This window comes from Mobula hypostoma, chromosome 15, assembly GCF_963921235.1.
Source record: "Mobula hypostoma chromosome 15, sMobHyp1.1, whole genome shotgun sequence".
NCBI lineage: Eukaryota > Metazoa > Chordata > Chondrichthyes > Myliobatiformes > Myliobatidae > Mobula > Mobula hypostoma.
Window position 1 is genome coordinate 20,152,330 of NC_086111.1, and position 22,197 is coordinate 20,174,526.

The 22,197-nt window shown below is 44.8% G+C and overlaps 1 protein-coding gene across 2 annotated transcripts in view; it reads right to left on the reverse strand.

Annotated features, from left to right (window-relative positions):
* srgap3 (SLIT-ROBO Rho GTPase activating protein 3) overlaps positions 1-22,197 on the reverse strand; it is a 289,258-nt gene that overhangs the window by 53,476 nt on the left and 213,585 nt on the right. Inside the window, exons 11-14 of one of the 2 annotated variants that reach the window (XM_063067831.1) lie at positions 21,560-21,587; positions 10,992-11,022; positions 6,361-6,421; positions 1,336-1,413 (exon numbers count right to left, since the gene is read on the reverse strand). In XM_063067831.1, coding sequence (XP_062923901.1) covers positions 1,336-1,413; positions 6,361-6,421; positions 10,992-11,022; positions 21,560-21,587 — 198 coding nt within the window. Of the gene's footprint in view, positions 1-1,335; positions 1,414-6,360; positions 6,422-10,991; positions 11,023-17,237; positions 17,341-21,559; positions 21,588-22,197 lie in introns of both variants that reach the window. The other variant, XM_063067830.1, reaches the window with a different exon arrangement.

Genomic DNA, 22,197 nt, shown 5'->3' on the forward strand with positions numbered 1-22,197 from the left:
GAGTCTGTTGGGGTCATTTACTGTGTCTGGTGCTCCCGGTGTGGCCTCCTGTATATCGGTGAGACCCGATGTAGATTGGGAGACTGCTTCACTGAGCATCTATGCTCCGTCCGTCAGAACAAGTGGGATCTCCCAGTGGCCACCCATTTTGATTGCTCTTCCCATTCTCATTCTGACATGCCTATTGATGGCCTCCTCCACTGTCATGATGAGGCCACACTTTGGTTGGAGGAACAACACCTTATATACCATTTGGGTAGCCTCCAACCTGATGGCATGATCATCGATTTCTTGAACTTCCGGTAATGACCCCCCCCCCTTCACCATTTCCCTTCCCCTTTTCCCTCTCTCACCTCATCTCCTTGCCCACCCATCACCTCCCTCTGGTGCTCCTTCCTCCTTTTTTTCTTTCCTCCATGGCTTTCTGTCTCTTTCACCACTTCCCAGCTCTTTACTTCATCCATCCCCCTCCAGGTTTCACCTACCACCTGGTGTTTCTCTCTCCTCTCCTCCCACCTTTTAAATCTACTCCTCAGCTTTCCTTTTCCAGTCCAGCCGAAGGCTTTCGGCCTGAAATGTGGACTGTTCATTTTTTCCATAGATGCTGCCTGGCCGCTGAGCTCCTCCGGCATTTTGTGTGTGTTGCTCGGATTTCCAGCATCTGCGAATCTTCTGCTGTTAGGAAGTAGGATGACCAAACTTGCTTTGCCATTCAATAAGAGCAGAGCTGATTGGATCTAAGCCTTAGATGCAATTGTCTGTCTGCTCCTCATAACCTTTGAACCGGTCAATGTACAGAATCTTGTCTGCTTCACCCCAGGCTCCCAGATACATAAATACCAGCTTGTATTTACAATGTAAACAGCATTATAAAAAATGGTTTAAAGCATTCAAACCACAAGGTACTTGGAAGGATTACGTTTAAGGTGAGAGGGGAAAGATTTAATAGGAATTTGAGGAGAAACTTCTTTACACAAAGGCTGGTATCTATGTGGAATGAGCTGCCAGAGTAAGTGGTGAGGCAGACGTAATAATAACATTTAAAAGACATTTGAACAGGTACATGAGTTGGACAGGTTTATAGGGATATGGGTTGATTTGGATGGCTACATGGATCAGAAATGTTTATAGGGATATGGGTCAAGTGGGCTTGCTTAGAAAGGCATCTTGGCCAAAGGGCCAGTTTCTGAGCTGTATGATTCCATAACTTCAAGCTGATCAACTTTTAACCCCAAAATCACTTGCACATTCTCTCTGCGTATTCACTTGAATGTTGCAGTTTAGAATCAATGGTATATGGAGATGTTCAGGAAGTTTTAATGTTCTGAAACTAACCTCTCTCAAAAGCATTCTTGATGTCATTGACTTCACTCTGAGAGCCAGGAACTCGGAAAATGCCTTGTTGTTGTAAACCTGGAAACAGAATGGACATTTTGATTAGGAAATCCAAAACAGACACGACAAGCTGCTATTGGTAACCCAGTGGCTCTACTTCATCAAGTAGGCACAGAAATACTTTTACCAACAGTCCAAGCTGTTGGTAACCAGAGCAGAATAACCATGCCATCAATCTGGATTTCTTACCTCCACATTTCCATATGATAGAGAAGGCTGTTTGGCCCATCCAGTCTATGCTGGCTCTCAACACAATCCCATTCCCCAGTAATTTTCCCTGTAACCTAATCTCCCACATTTCCACCTATTCTACCACCCTTCTGCACTGGGGATAATTCACAGTATCCAATTAACCCACCAACCCACCCATCTTTGAGAAACCAAAGAACCGGTGTGGAAATTATCCTGGAAATGAGAGGGTTAATGTTTGAGAAGCATTTGATGACTCTGGGCCTACACTTGCTGGAGTTTAGAAGAATGAGGGGGGAATCTCATTGAAAACTATCAAATATTGAAAAGCCTAGATAGAGTGGATATGGAGAGGATACTTCGAATAGCAAAGGAGTATAGCACAAGACAGCATAGCCTCAGATCACAAGGGCATCCCTTTAGAATAGAGATGAGGAAGTTCTTTAGCCAGAGGGTGGTGAACCTGTGGAATTCGTTACCACTCTGGTCACTTGGTATGTTTAAAGTGGAAGTTAACAGGGTCTTGATTAGTAAGGGCATCAAAGGTTAAGTGGAGAAGGTAGGTGAGTGGGATTGAGAGGGATGATAAATCGGCCATGATGGAATGGTGAAGCACACTGGATGTGCCGAATGGGCTAATTATGCTCCCATGTCTTATGGTCTTGTAAAACCCACAGGGAGAATGAGTAAACTCCATAATTGCACAGCTCGTAGAGCTACTGCCTCTTGGCACCTGAGGATTGAGCCCAAGTCTCTGCTGCTGAGAGGCAATGGGCTCGACTAGCTGTAACATTGCGCTGCCAAATACCATACAAACTATTGATACAACTGACATATATTTATGCCTTATTATAATTTTGCTTGTCTCCACATGTGAGGGATACATATCCATCTTTCGTAAACACTTCCATTTTGCATTACATAAAGGATTCAAAGAACCTGTTGGGAATTGTGGGATCTACTGAGGGCATAAAGCTTAAATTAATTAATGTTTGTAAAAATTAATTTGTACAAAAAAGTAACAGGCCCCAGGGTCCGACAGAAAATGGCATAAAGTTATAAAAGTAGCTGTGCTGATTTGCCTGATCTTTTTCTAAATCCTAGAATATGGATTGGAAGCCAACAGTCATAACCTTGGAGTTGAAGATTGCAGAGACTATAATCGAGGAACCCCCACCATCCAAGCCATGCCCTCCTCTCACTACTACAATCAGGCAGAAGGTATGGGAGCCTTAGATCCAAAATCATCAGGTTCAGGAACAGTTATTACCCAAGAAATAGTGGATGCATTAGTGATAATTTTTCAAAACTTTTTAGATTCTGGACTAGTTCCTGAGGATTGGAGGGTGGCTAATGTAACCCCGCTTTTTAAAAAAGGAGTAAGAGAGAAACCGGGGAATTATAGACCGGTTAGCCTGACATCGGTGGTGGGGAAACTGCTGGAGTCAGTTATCAAAGATGGGATAACAGCATATTTGGAAAGCAGTGAAATCATCGGACAAAGACAGCATGGATTTGTGAAAGGAAAATCATGTCTGACGAATCTTATAGAATTTTTTGAGGATGTAACTAGTAGAGTGGATAGGGGAGAACCAGTGGATGTGGTATATTTGGATTTTCAAAAGGCTTTTGACAAGGTCGCACACAGCAGATTAGTGTGCAAACTTAAAGTACACGGTATTGGGGGTAAGGTATTGATGTGGATAGAGAATTGGTTGGCAGACAGGAAGCAAAGAGTGGGAATAAACAGGACCTTTTCAGAATGGCAGGCAGTGACTAGTGGGGTACCGCAAGGCTCAGTGCTGGGACCCCAGTTCTTTACAATATATATTAATGACTTAGACGAGGGAATTAAATGCAGCATCTCCAAGTTTGCAGATGACACGAAGCTGGGCGGCAGCGTTAGCTGTGAGGAGGATGCTAAGAGGATGCAGGGTGACTTCGATAGGTTAGGTGAGTGGGCAAATTCATGGCAGATGCAATTTAATATGGATAAATGTGAAGTTATCCACTTTGGTGGCAAAAACAGGAAAACAGATTATTATCTGAATGGTGGCCGATTAGGAAAAGGGGAGGTGCAACGAGACCTGGGTGTCATTATACACCAGTCATTGAAAGTGGGCATGCAGGTACAGCAGGCGGTGAAAAAGGCGAATGGTATGCTGGCATTTATAGCGAGAGGATTCGAGTACAGGATCAGGGAGGTACTACTGCAGTTGTACAAGGCCTTGGTGAGACCACACCTGGAGTATTGTGTGCAGTTTTGGTCCCCTAATCGGAGGAAAAACATTCTTGCCATAGAGGGAGTACAAAGAAGGTTCACCAGATTGATTCCTGGGATGGCAGAACTTTCACATGATGAAAGACTGGATCGACTAGGTTTATACTCACTGGAATTTAGAAGATTGAGGGGGGATCTTATTGAAACGTATAAAATTCTAAAGGGATTGGACAGGCTAGATGTAGGAAGATTGTTCCTGATGTTGGAGAAGTCCAGAACGAGGGGTCACAGTTTAAGGATAAAGGGGAAGCTTTTTAGGACCGAGATGAGGAAAAACTTCTTCACACAGAGAGTGGTGAATCTGTGGAATTCTCTGCCACAGGAAACTGTTGAGGCCAGTTCATTGGCTATACTTAAGAGGGAGTTAGATATGGCCCTTGTGGCTAAAGGGATCGGGGGTATGGAGGGAAGGCTGGTACAGGGTTCTAAGTTGGATGATCAGCCATGATCATACTGCATGGTGGTGCAGGCTCGAAAGGCCGAATGGCCTACTCCTGCACCTACTTTCTATATTTCTATGTTTCTTTCATCATCAGATTTCTGAACCAACATGGATAACTTCACTCTCCTCAACTCTGAATTGATCCACAACCTATAGAATCACTTTCAAGGACTCTACAGCTCATGTTCTCAATATTTTTTTTATCATTTGCACAATTTATCTTCTTTTGCACATTGGTTGTCTGTCTTTATTTTACTCGGAACTTTGAGGGTTTGTAGCTCAGTTAGCTTGAAGTCAGTACAGGTGAGCTGTGCAATATTCTTTTCAGGTTATGGAAGCCAGTCCTTACAGAATTCACAAATCACTGTACAAAAATTTGAGATACAAAATAAAAATTGCTTTCATTCACTCATCTCTTTTCAGTGTGTGTTTCTTGATGCATGCACAGATGATGTAGCTTCACATTATGGGAAATTGTGACACACAAAGTCTTCCACGATTGCAAAGCCCCCAGTAGCAACCCCCCTACCCCCCCTAACACAGGCGTTGCTAGTACAAGGATCTACTACTGGGGATATGGTGACTGTGCACGGAAAAATTTAAATAGCCCCAAATTTTTGAAATAAAAATATTATTTGCCAAATCTAATATAATTGTTCCAGGCTTAATTACCAAGATAGGCAGGGAAGAGCAAATGAATGTAATAAACTTAGACTTTCAGTAGGTGCTTGATAAACTTCTGCAGGAGTTAGGATAATGGAAGTGGTGTTATATATTGGCATGCTTTGTGGATTGAGACAACTAAGAAAGCAGAGAGTAGCAATAACTCTTCAGGAATGGAAAATAAATGGTGTCCTTTCAAAGTCAAAGATGAGTTTATTGTCATATACACCAGTACGTGTGTGCACAGGTGCAATAAAAGACTTACTTGCAGCAACATCACAGGTCCTTAGTATCAGATAAACAGCACTCATGAGAAAAACATAAATTAAGTGTAAATTATACACAATTTTACAAGAAAGAGCATCGTTAGAGCCAATAAAGTCAACTGTAGTGTAAAGTGGTCATTGTGTTGCTGTACTGAGGCAGTGATTAGGGTTGTGCAGATAGGTCCAAGAACACAATGGTTGAAACCAAGTAGCTGTTCCTGAATAAAATCACAAACAAGAGAAAATCTGCAGACGCTGGAAATCCCAGCAACACACACAAAATGCTGGATAAACTCAGCAGGCCAGGCAGCATCTATGGAAAAAAGTACAGTCGACATTTCAGGCTGAGACCCTTTGGCAGGACAGGAGAAAAAAAAGCAGAGGAGTAGATCTAAAAGGTGGGGGGGGGAGCAGGAGGGGAGAGAGAAATGCAAGGTGACAGGTGAAACCTGAAGGGGGAGGGACGAAGTAAAGAGGGGAAATTGATCGGTAAAAGAGATACAGGGCTGGAGAAGGGGGAGTCTGATAGAAGAGGACAGAAGGCCATGGAAGAAAGAACGAGGGGAGGAACACCAGAGGAAAGCGATGGGCAGGCAAGGAGATAAGGTGAGCGAGGGAAAAGGGGATGGGGAATGGTGAAGTGGGGGGGGCTGGCATTACCGCAAGTTTGAGAAATCAGTGTTCATGCCATCTGGTTGGAGGCTACCCAGATGGAATATAAAGTGTTGTTCCTCCAACCTAAGTGTGGCCTCATCATGACAGTGGAGGAGGCCATGTATAGACATATCGGAATGGGAATGGGAAGTGGAATTGAAATGAGTGGCCACTGGGAGATCCTGCTTTCTCTGGTGGGCAGAGCTTTCTCTTCTCCAGTCCTGCCGAAGGGTCTCGGCCGAAATGTCGACTGAACTTTTTTTCCATAGATGATGCCTGGCCTGCTGAGCTCCCCCAGCATTCTGTGTGTGTTCCTGAATAAGGCAGTATGGGACATCGGGCTTCTGTCCCTCCTGCCCAGTGGGAGCTGTGAGGAGATGGCGTGGACGGCATTGTGGGATTAGTCCCTGAGTCTTAGACAATTGCGATCATAACAATAGTAGACAAGTATTAAATTATGAATAAGTTACCATAAAGGTTGATAAATCGAATGCAGCTCTCCACCACAAGTGGGATGGCTTGTCCGGAATCCTTAAAAAGAAAAGGGACATTATCAGGAAATGGGGGTACTTGTAGGAAGATCACAGACAGTCAGAGGAAGGGTATTAGCTGAAGACAAAGCAAAGAACAGGAGAGTGCAAAGCCTTTCTGGTGAACTCATTCTTTATTTTATCTAGTTCTTTCTTTTTTTATAAATTAGAGATACAGCATGGCAACAGGCCCCTCTGGCCCAATGACATCGCTACCCAGTTACACACGTGGCCAATTAACCTCCTAACCCGTACGTCTTTGGAAACTGGGAGGAAATGGGAGCATCCGGAGGAAATGGGAGCATCCACAGGAAACCCACGCAGACTCAGGGAGAATGTACAAACCCCTCATGGTGGATCTTCTTCAGCGAATCGCTGTCAGAAAGGTTTGTCCCACAGCTGCCCATCATCACTGGTTCAGAAGGTCTGGATCTGAGCAAGACTACCTCAATCTCCAGCCACAGACTGCTTCGGTTTTGATGTTACTGGGGCCATAAACATGCCGTAGTCTCTCTGAACACGTCTAATAATTTCCCTCAACTCTACCTCAGCAATGTGTCATCCTTTTCATTCATTCCTGACAGCTGCTGAGCGTGATTTCCCATTGGGAGTTGTGTGCCAACAGGGAGCTGCAGGCTGTCACTCTCCCCAGACCAGGGGAAACTCCAATCAACAGTCCTGCTTGGGTTTGATGAAGGATGCTGGTAATGGGAAGGCCATCTCTTAACATTCTACCTCCATCTTAGCTGCATTTAAGGTGAAGCTGGAAAGGAAAAGGAACGGAGGAAGACAAGGACATGGCAGGGAGAAATAAAACCTCATGGCCATAGATGGATGCACACTCACACAGATCTCTACAACTGATGGACAGTTTCTACCCTGTGAAGTTGTTGGAAACTGTGTTTCTCAGAACTGCATTTTTCTTTCAGAACGGCTAATAGGTGCAGTCATTTATTGATGGGCACTTCACGTCCTCTTACTGAAGGGTTTCCAAATCACGATGAAACTATAGTCATTGTTGTTGTACAATGAAAATACGCACACAGCTAAGGTGCCATCATTATGAAACGCCACCAATTCTTTGTAAAGGCAATCAGTATTGTGAGGGACATTGAGCAGGGATGAGTAGGGGAACATATGATAGCTGATCAGGACACTAAGGACTATAGAGCACCGAAGGGGATCATTCAAACTACTGTGTGTGTGTGTGTGTGTGTGTGTGTGAGAGAGAGAGAGACAGACAGTGTGAGTAAGTATGTGTGGGCATCTGGGTATGTATGCACCTTCATGTATGTCTGTGATTTTCCAGGTGTACTTGTCTCAGCATCAGTCTTAGTGTGTGTCTGTAAGTGAGTACGTGTCTCTATCTGTGCACGTTTATGTGTCTACATGCATGTGCTTGCCACTTTGTCCAGCTGTGCGCCCGTGTGTGTGTGTGTGTGCGCGTGTGTGTGTGTGTGTGTGTGTGTGCGCGCGTGCGTGTGCGTGTGTGTGTGTGTGTGTGTGTGTGTGTGTGTGTATGAGACCATTGGCACATGTGGATGTGTGCTTGTATGTATGTGTATAGGTGCACTGTTCATGTGGAAGAGAATGTGGCTGGAGGGCTGTGTCCCCACGCAATCTCACTGCAGTATTGGCTAAATGTCTGACATAGAAATTAAAAAAACTTATGTTTGTTTGGAAAAAGTTCTGTTTACATTTAATCCATAAAATGGCTTTGGATCCCTTTTCACAATGAAGATACTAATTGGGAGGATATGCAAAGCAAGTTCAAATGAATGTTAATTAGCCCCTGGACATTTCAGCAAGGGAGATAGCAAGGCGAGGAATGAGACGAATCTATTTAATTAAATACATTTCGCTTCAGCCTTGTGTGTGTTGCCATGGTGCAGCAGGAAGTTAATGAGTTCTGTCTGTGCACTGTGTTGAGCGGTGTGGCGGTCGCTGAAGGAGAGAGAAGATAATACGATTCCTGTAGATACAGCCAATGGATACTGTGCCTGGTACTGTCACTCAGCGCGCAGTCCCGTCACCCTTCATATGTCCCAGGTCACATTTATCTCTGCAGTCTGTTACCATTGGTAATGGCAATATTGCTTGCATTTTAGAAAAGTCAGGCTCTCATTTCTATTAAACTGCCTCTGCCTTGTGGGATGCCGAAACAATTGTCTCTTCCTCTCATTTTCTTATTGGCAGTCTAGCACACCCTTTGTTTACACAGATTTACTGATATTATTTGCTCCTGGATACACAACCCTCGATCCTTCCTGATTGCTGTGGTCACAGAATTAGCCAAGGCAGACTTTGATTCCCAGCCTCCAAAGGGAGAGTGGATCAGACTGGGGCTAGAGAAAAGGGGGAAGACAGTGATTATCTTGCCTGGAATTCCATGATGGGTTGACCTTCTGAGTGGAAAGAAGGGATCATCAAGGTCAAACGCCGTTGACCATTTGGTTCAATGCTGGAAGATACTTACCCAATCTGGTGAACACCTGAATGGTTGACTCACCTACTCACCTGTCCACTTAGGCAGCTTAATAAGGCACCCTGCTACACAGGGGAAAACAGATGAGCAAGAAATGCTGGCCTTGCTGAAATACCCACATCCCAAGAATTAATTTGAAAACCCCTTGGTCAGTGGATGAATTTTCCTCTGGTATGCTATGCAATTTGGAGGATTCAGACCTTGCTGTTTAGCCGCCTTCACTTGCGCATAGTTATTATAGAAATACTGATTTTTAGTAATCTCAGTAAAATCCTCGTCTAATAACTGATCAGGTTATCTATTGATTATCTTTTAGCTGAGGCCAAGACACTCTGAAGAAGTCCTGTTTGTTTTTCTTAAATAATGCAGCGGGATTTAGTTTAAATTCTTAACAGATTGGAAACAGGTCAGATTGTGGATGTCAAGTATGAGAAGCTGAACTGGGGGTGGAAGCCGGGATATTCCTGGCTGAGCCAGTGAGGAAATATGATAACTAATGAGGCCTGGCATCTTGAAAGCATAAACTTTGTGGACACACAGGTTTCAGCAGGGACAGTGAAAGAGCTGGATTAATGTTAAGAGATAACTATGGACAGTGAGGTATCCACGTAGCATTTGGCAATGGGGAGAGAGCAAAGGATGAGGCTTTGCTCCACAAAATGCCAGCACAATCTCAAAGGACCAAATGGTCTCTGCTATAGTGTTCTAATTCCATAAATGCTGCACCTTTACACTCACATCCCCGTATTACTCACCAGCCCTGGAAGGGGGAGATCGATGGTCACTGCATAGCCATGAGAATCACCAATGTCCCTCTGCCCTTCCTTGATGGAGGAAAACATGTCCGATGCTTTGGCCAATATTAATCTTCCAACCAAAGATTAAAAGTAGATTATCTGGTTGCTATCCCGTAGTTGTGGTAGGGACATGCTATGCACAAATAGGGAGCAAAGGGAGGGAATTTGGTGCAGCATGTTTTGTGAGAGAAGGAAATGGGTGCACCCAAGGGTGCAGTGCTAGCCGGAGCACGTCCGGAACCTCTTTAAGAAAAAAGCCAAAATAAACAAGCTAATTAATTAGGTGCCGCCCAAGGTGATTTGAGTACCTCAGAAACTGCTGATCTCCTGGGACTTTTAAAGATGTGCCAGATATGCCTGGCTAGCACTGCACCCCTGGGTGCAACACCTATAGTTGAGGAGAGAGGTGTTGCACTGTAATTAAATTTTGCGGCAGAATTTCTGTAACTGTCCCTTTTGCAGAAGTGGTGATTGTGCCTGGAGCCCTGGTGGCAGGGAATGTGGTGGAGCGACAACCATCCCACACCACATGGCACAGAGGGATTGGATTTGTATTGGGTACAGGAGTGTTGGTTCCCAAGTGGAGTGAAGCCTCTATGCCTTTGCTACACTCTGCCCAAAGCACACACCATTTCTGTGATGCAAGTTACATTTGTATACTGTATACAGAAATAGAAGTAAAAGGTTTTTTTTATAAAATGAAGCCTTTAAAGTGTGAATTTAGATGGATCCATGCTGTGTTGCATTAACCCCAATTTGAGGCCATTCCATTCCCTTTAAGACAGAGAACTGAACTGTCCTTACCGAGGCCCAACAAAAATGGTTGTAGCTACAACTGCAAGCTGGTGTGACATGCCAACTCATAACAGAGCTTATGGTGTGTTGTTCCTTCAAAGAATTCCTCACCTCATCTCAGCCCTTCTTCGAGCCATCCATAATACAAGCTCCCCACTTCTGCCGTTTTTACTACTGACAAGCCCGAGAGTTTAAGTCAACAAGAACACCATTTAATTTTAGTGCTCAGTTTTCTTTCATCCTTAATTGCTCGCCACATTGTCTCCAGGGCAACCTTTACCCTCAGTGAAGAGCCTTCCACAGTGTGGAGCAATGCTTAACTTGTCTGGAAAGCTAGGTCTGTCCGAACTTCACCGATCATCACAGAGGTATAAGAGCACCATGATAATCAGTCCTGATAAGCAATGATGGGAGTGCTCCCCTCCTCCCCCCACAACCACCCCTCCCCATTGCATTCAGCTCCCTTGCCTCAGAAACTATCTCCCCGCGTATACCTGAATTCTCGCTCGGGCATTCCTTCTTCCTCTGTCAGCAGCAAAGCAAGAGAAAAAACAAAGATGAAGCAAAGAGTAAAGGTAAGTCTCTCACAATCCCATAGAGGCCTCAGGACAGGTTGGAGAAGCTGGAATGCAGTGGCAGCTGGTTGGATCTGTGGCTGTAGGCACCTCCAGTGTTCCTGGTGCTATCTTGTCGGTACTTGGAAACCAGTGGCATTGTCAATAATTCTAATTGCCCTTTCTTGAAGGAAACACCTCCTTAAACTGTTTGACCTATCCATGACTTCAGCCCCATGACATTCTTGACTGACCTTTCACATTAGTTCAAAGGGCCTAGTAAAGTTCCCAAGTGACAAAGGGAGCAGTGGATACCATCTTGTCCATATCTCAGGATTGACTACGATGTAAAGGATATTTCATTACTCATGGGTAAAGCTAAATTAGCAGGTTGGTTTTGTTTTAGGTCTGTGTTAGATTAGTTGATCCTGGCTGAGTAGATCTTAAAAAAGGTTGGAGGTGACTGCTGAACGGATCCTGACCCGGATCTGGGCCGTACCCTCCAAATATCCGAACCTGCATCTCGGTTTTTTTGCACCACCTTACTTCCCATTTTTCTATTTTCTATTTATGATTTATAATTTAAATTTTTAATATTTACTATCGATTTGTAATCCAGGGAGTGGGAAGCGCAGAATCAAATATCGCTGTGATGATTGTACGTTCTATCAATTGTTTGGCGACAATAAAGTATAAAGTATAAAGGTGGGAGAGAGTGACTCGCGGTTTCTGTCTCCACCATGCTAGCTCAGTAATCTAACTCCCTGTCACGAATGGTGCCACTAGTGAGAGTGTGGATCCTGAACAAATGGGCCAAGAGGGAAGTTCGGCTGTCAGCAAACCTTGTCAACTCATCTCGAGAACAGATTCAAAAGGAACAAGGTCTTGACGGCAAGAAAACTACCTTCTGCACAGCAGAGTGGGAGGTTACAGTGTAGGGAAGCAAAGAGAGAGGTGACGGCAGCATTGAGAGAGATCGGATCCAAAGGCAAATCTCACGTTTCTGGGCTCAATGGCTTTGAGGGGGATGGAAGCATAATTAGAAATGAACAGGGCGTTCTACCTGGTTCTCGTGGTGCTGCCTTGTGAAAATTATGCCCACCTGAGTTTACAAAGGAAAACTCAGCTTTTCTGCTCTCCTCGTACAATTTTCAACTTCTGCAAACTTACTTCATAAATGCTTTAAACAGAGTAAACGTTATGTCTTTGCTCCCTGTGTTGACATACTGTACCCACACCAAGCATACATGGGAGTGATTTAGCTCCCATTCTTGGTCTCTGGCCCTATTGATCCTGCTCATCCACATATCTCCTCAATTGGCGAATGTTTCTGTCTCCATCACCCAGTCACACAGCACTCCTGATCCTCCTACTGGGTAACCCCCTGCTAATCCTTCCGTTGACTGATTCACATCGAGATATTAGGCTTCTTCCAAGGAAAATTTATCCTTCCTGTTCGTCTCATCTCAGCCTTATCATTTTGCTTCAAAGGATCCAGCCCCAGCCAGGCCAGTCTACTCTCACGACTCTCGTTCTCCAGTGTTTGCAACACCCTTGTAAATGTCCTCCGTACCCTAGTCAGTATGGTGCAGAGTGGTGAGCGATGGTCGGACTAGTGCTTTATAACTTCTGGCAATGACCTCTGTCCTCTCCTTCTCTGTGACTTGGATGACGGCTCCAAATCCTCTCCTCTCCCAGTCTCACCATCTTCAGGAATTGGTGGACATGCATCTCCCTGTCATCGAGTCATACAGCAGGGAAAGAGCCCATTCAGCCCTCCCCTCCATACTGACCAAAATCTCCAACTGAGCTAGTCTCATTTTCCTGCATTTGGCCTATATCCTTCTAAGCCTTCCCTTTGCATGTAACTGTTGTTACGAGAATACACATAAAATTAAGATGTTTGCTGGCCTGGGCTAGCATCAGTGGCATCAGCAGTTGGTCTGCCACCTGCCCTCAGGGGAAGGAGAGATAAGGAACAATGGAGCAGCGTCTGGAGATGTGTAATGAAGGGATGTGGGAGGAAGAGCTGTCTGGAGCGGCTCCCCCTTTGAACCCTGAACTGTTTGAAGTGATGAACAGGCGATACCCCAGCAGGGGGATAAAAAGGGACAGGTTCGCTAAGACAGACACACACGCCACCCGAGGTAACGAGACCCTGGAAGCGGTGCGCCTCTCACGAGTGGTGAGAAGTACCGGACAACGCACAGGGTGGAAAGGTACGATCAGCGGGAACCCGGTGTGTGTCCGCCCTTGCCTGGGTGCCGGGTTCACTGCAGAGGATCGACCGCATCTGGAGGAGGGGTCACAGTCGGTGACCTCAGGTGACATCACCAAGGACCCGCCCAAATGCTGTTTGTGAGCCATCTCGCTGGTCTGTGAGTGAAGCTGTGCTGAATGATGAGTTGTTCCTATTCTATGTCTCTCTTCCCCACCTTGTCCATCGCCATGGCAACGATTACTGCGAACTGAACTACAAACTGGACTGAACTTTGAGTCATTTTGAAATTGGTCATTTACCCCTAGACAACGATAGAGCTTGATTGATGCTGTTATCTTAATTCTGTGCACATGTGTGTTTATCATCACTGAACTGTTGCATTTATTATCCTTTCAATTACTGTGTTGCTTGTTTCTTTAATAAAACTTTCTTAGTTCTAGTACTCCAGACTCCAACAGAGTGATCCATTTCTGCTGGTTTGGCAACCCAGTTACGGGGTACGTAACACTGTCAAGATGTCTTTTAAATGTTGGATTATATCTCCCTCAACCACCCTCTGGCAGCTTGTTCCATACATGTATCACCCTCTGTGAAAAGAAGTTGCCCCTCAGATCTTCAAATCGTTCCCCCCTCACCTTAAACGTATGCCCCTCAAGTTTTTGATTCCCTTTCCCGGGAAAAAGACTGTGCATTCACCCTGCCTGTGCCCCTATGGTTTTATATACCTTTATAAGGCCACCCTTCTGTCTTCAAGGCTCCAGTGATTAAAGTCCTAACTTGCCTGGCCTCTCCCTAAAGCTCAGGCTTTCAAGACCTAGCAACATTCTTGTAAATCTTCATGTACTTTTCCCACCTTAATGACATCTTTCCTTTAACAGAGTAACCAAAACTCTGGTCAGTCCAAGTGCAACCTCATCGACATTGTGTACAACTGCACCCTAACATCCTAACTCCTACACTCAATGCCCTGACTAATGAAGGCCAGCATGCCAAAAGCTTTCTTCACCGCCCTGTTTACCTGTGACACCACTTTCAAAGTACAATGTGCCTGCTTCTTGGTAGCTGCCACACATCATGCATTATTGGCACTCCCTGAACATATTCCCCTCACACCTCTCCCGATGGAATTCTAATTCCCACTTTGGTGCCCACTGGCTACTTCATGGACATTTCCCTGCAGCCTAGAAATCATGACTGCCAATCTTGGCATTATTGGAAAACTTGTTAATTATGGCTCCCACATTTAAAACCAAGGCACTAAGGTGGGAGTAGTACTGATGTCTACAGACCCCATTAATCCAGCCCACCCTTTTCCATCTCACTGTTGTCAGACCCTTGAATGACCTCTTGTACGATAAGATGGACTCTTGGTGTCACAGTCTACCTCGTTATGAACTAGCACTTCATCGCTTACATGCACGGCACTTTTCGGAAGCTTTTACAATTAATTCAACATTATTGCTTTCCCTTATTCTAACTCTGTGCATTCTGTAATGATCTGACCTGCATAAGCAGTTTGCAAGACAAACCCTACATTGTGTCTTGGTACGTGTAACAACGATAAACCAATAAACTCCCCAGCTGTTAAAACTCCTGCCAACTGCTACCCTTTCCACCTAGTTTGTATGAGTTATATTTTCAAATGTGTTGGCTAAATTCAGCATCAAAAGCACTACCCTCATCAGAAAATCTAGTAAACTCAGTTGACCAGAAATATGCCCAAAGGCAGGGGTTCCCAACCTGAGATCCACGGACCCCTTGCTTGATGGTATCGATCCATGGCATAAAATGGGTTGGGAATCCTTGCCCTAAGGTATTGAGTTCTCAGCAGTCTCACCCCTCCACGGTCTTGCCCGAGGCATCTGCTACTCTATGGGAACCGAACAGGGAAGGAGTGGGATTGGTCTGGTTATAGAGAAGCCACTGCACAGGGTTTGAAAAAAGCTACAGAGGGTTGTAAACTCAGCCAACTCTATCATGGGCACTACCCTCCCGACAATCGAGGACACCTTCAAAAGGCGGCATACATCATTAAGGACTGCCACCGCCCAGGCCATGCTCTCTTCTCATGACTCCCATCAGAGAGAAGCTACAGGAGCCTGAAGACACACAGGAACAGCTTCTTTCCCTCCGCCATCAGGCAATGAACCCGTGAACACTACCTCAGTATATTTGCTCTCCTTTTGCACTACTCACTTAATTCTATCATATACATTTCTTATTGTAGTTTATAATATATTTTATGTACTGTGCTGCACTGCTGCCACAAAACAACAAATTTCACGATGTGTCAATGATAGTAAACCTGATTCATTTTCGGATTCTCTGCACTGGTCTCTACCTCTCTGTGAGGTCAGCTACAGCCTAGAACAAGGTGGGGACTGAAGGTGAGACTCCTAGTCTGTGTGGCACAATATCGTACTGAAACTATCTACCCAGTAATGAGCCTTAGAAACCAGGCAATACCTGCCTGGGAAAGCTTCTATCTGTATCCCTCCTTTTCCTGCTACTCATGTCTCACCTAACAGCGTCTTAAAACACCACTATTGTATCGATTTCACCACTACTCCCCGGCATTCCATTACAGGCACCTCTTCCTCCTTGTGTAAAACTATTGTTCACACATCTCCTTTAACCTTTCTCCCTCTCATCTTAAATGCAGTTCTTCAGTACTTGGCATTTCTACTCTGGGAAAAAGGTTCTGGCTGTTTATTGCATCTCTGTCTCTCATAATCTTATGAAATTCTATCAGGTCTCCTCTCAGCCTCCAAAACTCCAGAGAAAACTCAAATTTGCCCAGATCTTCCTTACAGTGCATACCCTCGGGACCAGGCAGCATCCCAGTGAGCATCTTCTGCATCTTCTCCAAAGCCTTCCTGTAATGTGGCAGCCGCAAATACATCAGTGAGGCCTAACCAAAGTTCTATATGGTTGCAACACAATTTCCTTATTCTAGTACTCAATTCCTCAACCAATGAATGCCATCTACTTCTTTACCATCCCATCTCTACTTCTGTGGCCACTTTCAGGGAACGTGAACCTGGACCCCAAGATTACTATCGATAATATTTCACAGAATGTTGTAGTATTATTCACTTTTTATTGGGAGGGGAGGAAGGAGTAGGCTCTAGCTTGGGTTTGACTCCCATCAGTGAGAGGTCTAGTTCTGGGTTCACTAGCTTGACCTCCATGACCTTTCAGAGCAGGCCAATAGGGGCTCAGCACAAGAGTTACTATTGTTAGCTGCCTGTATCTGATGCCTTCTGTTTGGCATTGCGTTGTAGACATTGGGATCTGATGGGATAGTAAGACTGACCAGCCTTCCTTCACACCAGCTTTAACCTTTGACTGGAGCCCAGGTACAGAGTGTATGGACGAATGTCCTTTCTATGATCAAAGGGATGTTGGCATGGTTGGCGAAGCCAGCATTTATTACTCATCCTTAAATTTCCTGAAGAAAGTGGAGGTGGTCATTCGTCTTCTGCCCCCACACCCTTGGTGTAACTTGATAATAGTTAGGAAAGTCCACGAAATGGAAATAAACAAAATACTGTAGATGCTGGAAAGCTGAAGTTAAATCAGGGAATGCTGGAAACACTCAGCAGGTCAGGCAGCATTTGTACAGAGAGAAACTGAGTTTCAGGTCAAAGACCAGAAAATGCTAATTCTGCTCCTCCTTCACAGATGCAGACTGACCTGCTCGGTGTTGCTGGTTTTCTTTTCACATGTATCTGAGAATTTGCAGGAATTTACCAAAAAACTTTGAAGGATTTTCCCAGCCAAGGCGTGCAATGATCCCCTCAGTGACTAGCCGATACAAGGCCTGATTGGACCATGAGTCTACCAAGCGCACAGGAGGTACACTGCAGCCCCAGGTGAGACAGAGCCAGTGAGGTTTTGAAGAGACACAGAAAGCCACCATTCCATTCAGCGTTTACAGTCTCCCAGCACCTGCCACCAAGTACCTGTATGAACGTCTCCATATCGCCATTAAACAATTTATGATTATACTGTGAGCGAGGCCTAGGCTTCCTCATTTTCTGTGGCTTAGGGGGGACCGATGGGGGCCTGAGAGAAATGGAACAAAATCAACACACAGAGAAAACGAGAACTTGGATCTAAGCAAGAACTGTTAGTCATCCATTGCATTGTTCATCATCAGTTATTCCCCAACATTTTGTTTATTATGTAACAAAAGCTGCAACATGTTATTTGTTTTCCCTGCCCTAAGGTGCTAACTCTGACTCTCTCTCTGATGCCATGGCACTAAGTGCTTTTGGAAGCACATTCCATAAGATCGTAAAAGACTTAGGCCATTCCATCCTGGATAATTTATTAACCCTCTCAGCACCGTTCTCCTGCCTTCTCCACATAACCTTTGAAGCCCTTACTTATCAAGAACCTACTAACCCCCACTTTAAACATAACCCAATCATATCATTAGCCTTTCATCAGCTTTGAATTTGGTTAGCAAGTAGCAGCAGGCATTTCAGCTATGGGGAGGGTTAGAGCCAAGCCAGCTTATACATTTTCATCATGGTGTGGAAAGAAACCATTTAGCCTGTCTCATCTATGCCAGTTCTCAGAACATTCTCATCAGTCTCATCCCCTTGTGAATTTCCCTAGTAAACTCTTCTCTCTCTCCCACACTTGCCCATCAGTTTCCCCCAGATTCTACCACTTATCTGCGCTGGGGGTAACTCAGAATAACCCACCGACCTGCATGTCTTTGGGACGTGGGGAAAAGCTGGAGCACCTTGGGGGGAGTGGAAACCGAGTGGTCAAAGGGACCGTGTGCGGACTCCTGACAGGCGGCACTTTAGACCTGTGAGGCAGCAGCCGTACCAGCTGCACCACTATTGGTGTGGTGGTGTGCTCGTCTGAGACCTGGACCATTGATGAGAGAGACCTCTCCATAGACGCTGCGCCCTCCCCTCTGCTCACTCTGGCTACACTTCCCACTGCCTTAGAAAAGCAGGCAGCATCATCAAAGACCCCTTCTAACCTGGTCAACATCTGTTCCTCCCTCCCCCATTGGCCAGAAGATACAAAGCCTGAGAGCATGATCCAAGCACAGTTTCTATCCTGTTACTATTAGACTCTCGAACAGACCTCTCAAACTCTAAAGATGAACTCTTGATCTCCCAGTCTACATCATTCTCTTAAGTCTACCAAGACAACTGCACTGCTCCAATGAGAGCTACATGAGAGCCATTAGGCTCTATGATGAGTCAACCTACAGCCGGGGAAGTGATGACTCCCCTCCTGTTAGACTGTTTGAGGTAACTTATGTTCTATTCTTTCTTACTTCCTTTCTAATATTTGTATATTTGTGCACTTGTAATGCTACTGTGACACTGTAATTTCCTTTGGTATCAATAAAGTATCTATCTATTGATGCCCTGTGTCCTATTGTCTCCCTGTACTGTACTTTCTTGGTACCGGTGACATTAACTTCTGCATTCAGTTTCCTCTATTACTATCTCAGTGTAATTATGTACGGCATGAACTGTCTAGGTGACATGTTTTTCACTGTATCATGGTACATGTGACAATAAACACAAGAGATTCCGCCGATGCTGGAAATCCACAGTAATACACACAAAATGCCGGAGGGATTCATCAGGTCAGATACCATCCTTGAAGAGGTATAAACAGTTAACATCTTGATTGATGAAGGCTAACAGGCAAATCTAGTATAAAAAGATCTGATAGCTTTGTTTTACAGAGCTAGACAATCTTGGGTCGAGACATCAAAGGGAGGGGATCTCTAGTTGGGAGTGAAGAGCAAATGGATTAACAGGGTAGGGTAGGCCCCAAGAAAGCTTTGAGTAAAGGGATAGCATATGCTGACGGTATGTGGCGATGAAGACCTCTGTGTTTAAAGACTAACTGCAGGCTACTGGACAGTGTTCTCAAGAACGCTGGAGGCAGAGGAGCGATCAGAAGTCTAGAAGATGATGAGAGGCATAGATAGAGTAGACAGACAGCACCTTTCTCTCAGGGTTGAAATATCCAACACCAGAGGGCATGCATTTAAGATGAGAGGGGGTAATTTCAAAGGAGTTGTGAGAGGTCAGTTTTTTACACAGAGAGCGGTAGGCACCTGGAAGGCACTGACTTGGGTGATGGTAGAGGCAGATACATTAGAGACGTTTAGATAGATGCACGAATGTGAGGAAAAAGGAAGGATATGGACATTGTGTATGGAAAAGGGATTACTTCTGTTAACTATTTGATCACTAATTTAATTGGTTCAGCACAACATTGTAGGCCAAAGAACCTGTCTCAGTGCTGTACTGTTCGACGTTTATGGAGATATGGGGAGTTATTAGTAGCTGGACCTTTGGTCAGCTGTGGTTAGCGGAAAGCTGCTACAGTGGATAGTAGATAGGGGTCAGTTAGGGTACAATACAGGGTTGGGAAATGAGTGGTAAATTGTTCTTGGGCTGTGTTGGATGGTGGAGTGGCCATCTGCTTTCCTTCTCCATTGCCGGCTCTAGTCATGATCACTAGGCTGAGACTAGCTTCTTCAAACAAGCCTTCGAGATGCAGACACAAGAGACTGCAGGTGCAAGAACACAACAAAAGCTGCAGGAACTCAGTGGGTCAGGCAGGAGCTCTGGAGGGAAATGGACAGCCATGTTTCGGGTGGAGATCCTTCATCTGGGCTTCATGGTTCAGTCATCGGTAGGTCCCTCAGTAAAGAATGGCTGTTGGGTTGGGATACGAAAGATAAAGAAATAGTTCAATGAGGGAAGTGGGGGGGGGTGCAATGTGATGGTGGCGAGGGGGGTGGTGTGGAAAAATGGTTATTCATCTGTTATCAGCACTCTTACCAAAACTCTTACCTCAAAGGTCGATTGGATGTCTGGAGGTTGAAACTGGATGACCAAAGTCTGGAGGCTGGAGACTGGGGTAGGACGACTGTCCGTGCGAGTGGTGGGTGGGGTGGAGGAAAGGGGCTCGTTTTGCTGTTGTTGCTTGTTGTGTTCTGTGTGGTTCTGCTGAGCATTGTGGACACAGCTATGCTGGCAGCAGCGTGTGTGGCAACACTTGTGGGCTGCCCCCAGCACGTCCTTAGGTTGTTGATACAAGTGATGGTATGTTGCGATGTACATGTGATAAATAAATGACCTTGACTCTGAATCATTCAGAGAGTATCATTAATTGAGTGACAGATTTAACCTTTTCTCAAAGGGGAGGTGGTTTTATCTTTAATGGGAGGGCAGGAGGGGAGATGGGAGCCAAGTTGCTGTTGATGTACAGTCAGAACAAGGTTAACAGGCACTCAACCATTACACAGAGACTGTCAGCATGTGAGTAAGTTATGTAGAGCGAGAGGTGGGTTAGTTGGACAGAAAAGCAACGTAAAACTGGCCAGGATGCAGAGGAAGAGGGTGTTAACGGTTCCTAGGGCCAAAGCTGGCACTGGAATGCTTACAAACCTCCTGCACCATTTAATCATGTCAGCTGGGTCAGTGAATGGGTCGAAGAATGCCAAGAACAATCTCTACTCCTAACTTTGTAGTGTTTTACCAATAAGGGCAAGGGGCTAAAGTACAGGAAGAGATGTCTTCCAAGATATCAGGCCAATGCCTACTATCCTGACCGCATGGCAATGTTATTCCTGCTAGCAAAGATCAATTACTTCTTCCAGCAATCCCACTGGTTGTTATTTATATTTAAATTAAAAATAAAATGTTTAACATTTACTGAATAAGGAAAATACTAACAAGGTCAGCTGTGTTAAGCAGAGCTGCAGACACCAATATAGGTATACTGTATGTGACTGAAACAAACACAGTTTTAAAATCCATGAATAGATTTTGGTGTTTTATGGTTTAAATCATCAAATTAATACTATTTTCCTTGGAGATTTGCATTCTGCAAATGTTTAAAGGGTAACAAACAGCTCAAAAATGCTGCATGTTAGACACTGCCAACTGTCCAGGTGAAAGTAGCATGGTTGGGTGAATGGACTATCGTCCACAGTGTCTATTTTCAGTCCTGTCCTCCACTGCTGACCCCTGCCTGATCCTTTGACAGGGCAGAGGAGAGGTGGTAAGTGGGTCCCTCAAAATTACTTTATGTCATAATCTCTTTATGACAAGGAACAACTGTACTGCAGAAGCTTCTAGACATTTTAACACCGAGTGGACAGTCAGCCCATGAAAGCTGAAGAATCTGAAACCTTGTGGAGAAATGCTTCACCTTTCACTGATTGACTTGCATGAACCACTAACAGATCTTCACTGATTAAGGATAAATAACGTTGGTGTCCTACCTTGAAGTACCACATTCGGCCTTCTCACCTGGAAAAGCAAATAGACATCACAGTTCAGCACAAAATAATCAATGCTTGTTAGTCCAACACTTCAAGATTCAATCTACATTGAATTCAAATAATGTTATGTAATTTGGTGATAAAATTCACAAATCCACCTTCGTTGTCTGTAAAACATCTTTCCAAAGTTCTGTTTGTGAAACTAGTGCTTGAGTCAAAGTTTACATCATTAACATGAACTTGAGACACTTTACCTGGGAGAATCCGAAATTATTCCTACCAAGTTCCCTCAAGCATCCCACAAAAGGGTCAGAGACCACTCCACACCACCCCCAAAATGATAACTTGCAATTACTTCCTCAGGAGGCTGAAGGAACTCAGCACGTCCCCATTGATCCACTGCAAATTTTATAAGTGTATCAGCAGAAACATTCCTCCTTGAGCTTAGTAAGGCAACTGCTCTGTCCAAAACTGCGGGAAGTTTCGGAGAGCTGTGTTGACAGCACATCACAGAAATCTGCCTCCTCCTCCATTATCTTCATCTGCTCTTCCTGCTGCCTCGGTAAAGCTGCCAACATAATGAAGGAAACCTGGACATTTCCTTTCTTCTCTCTCTCTAGTCAGGCAGGAGATAGAAA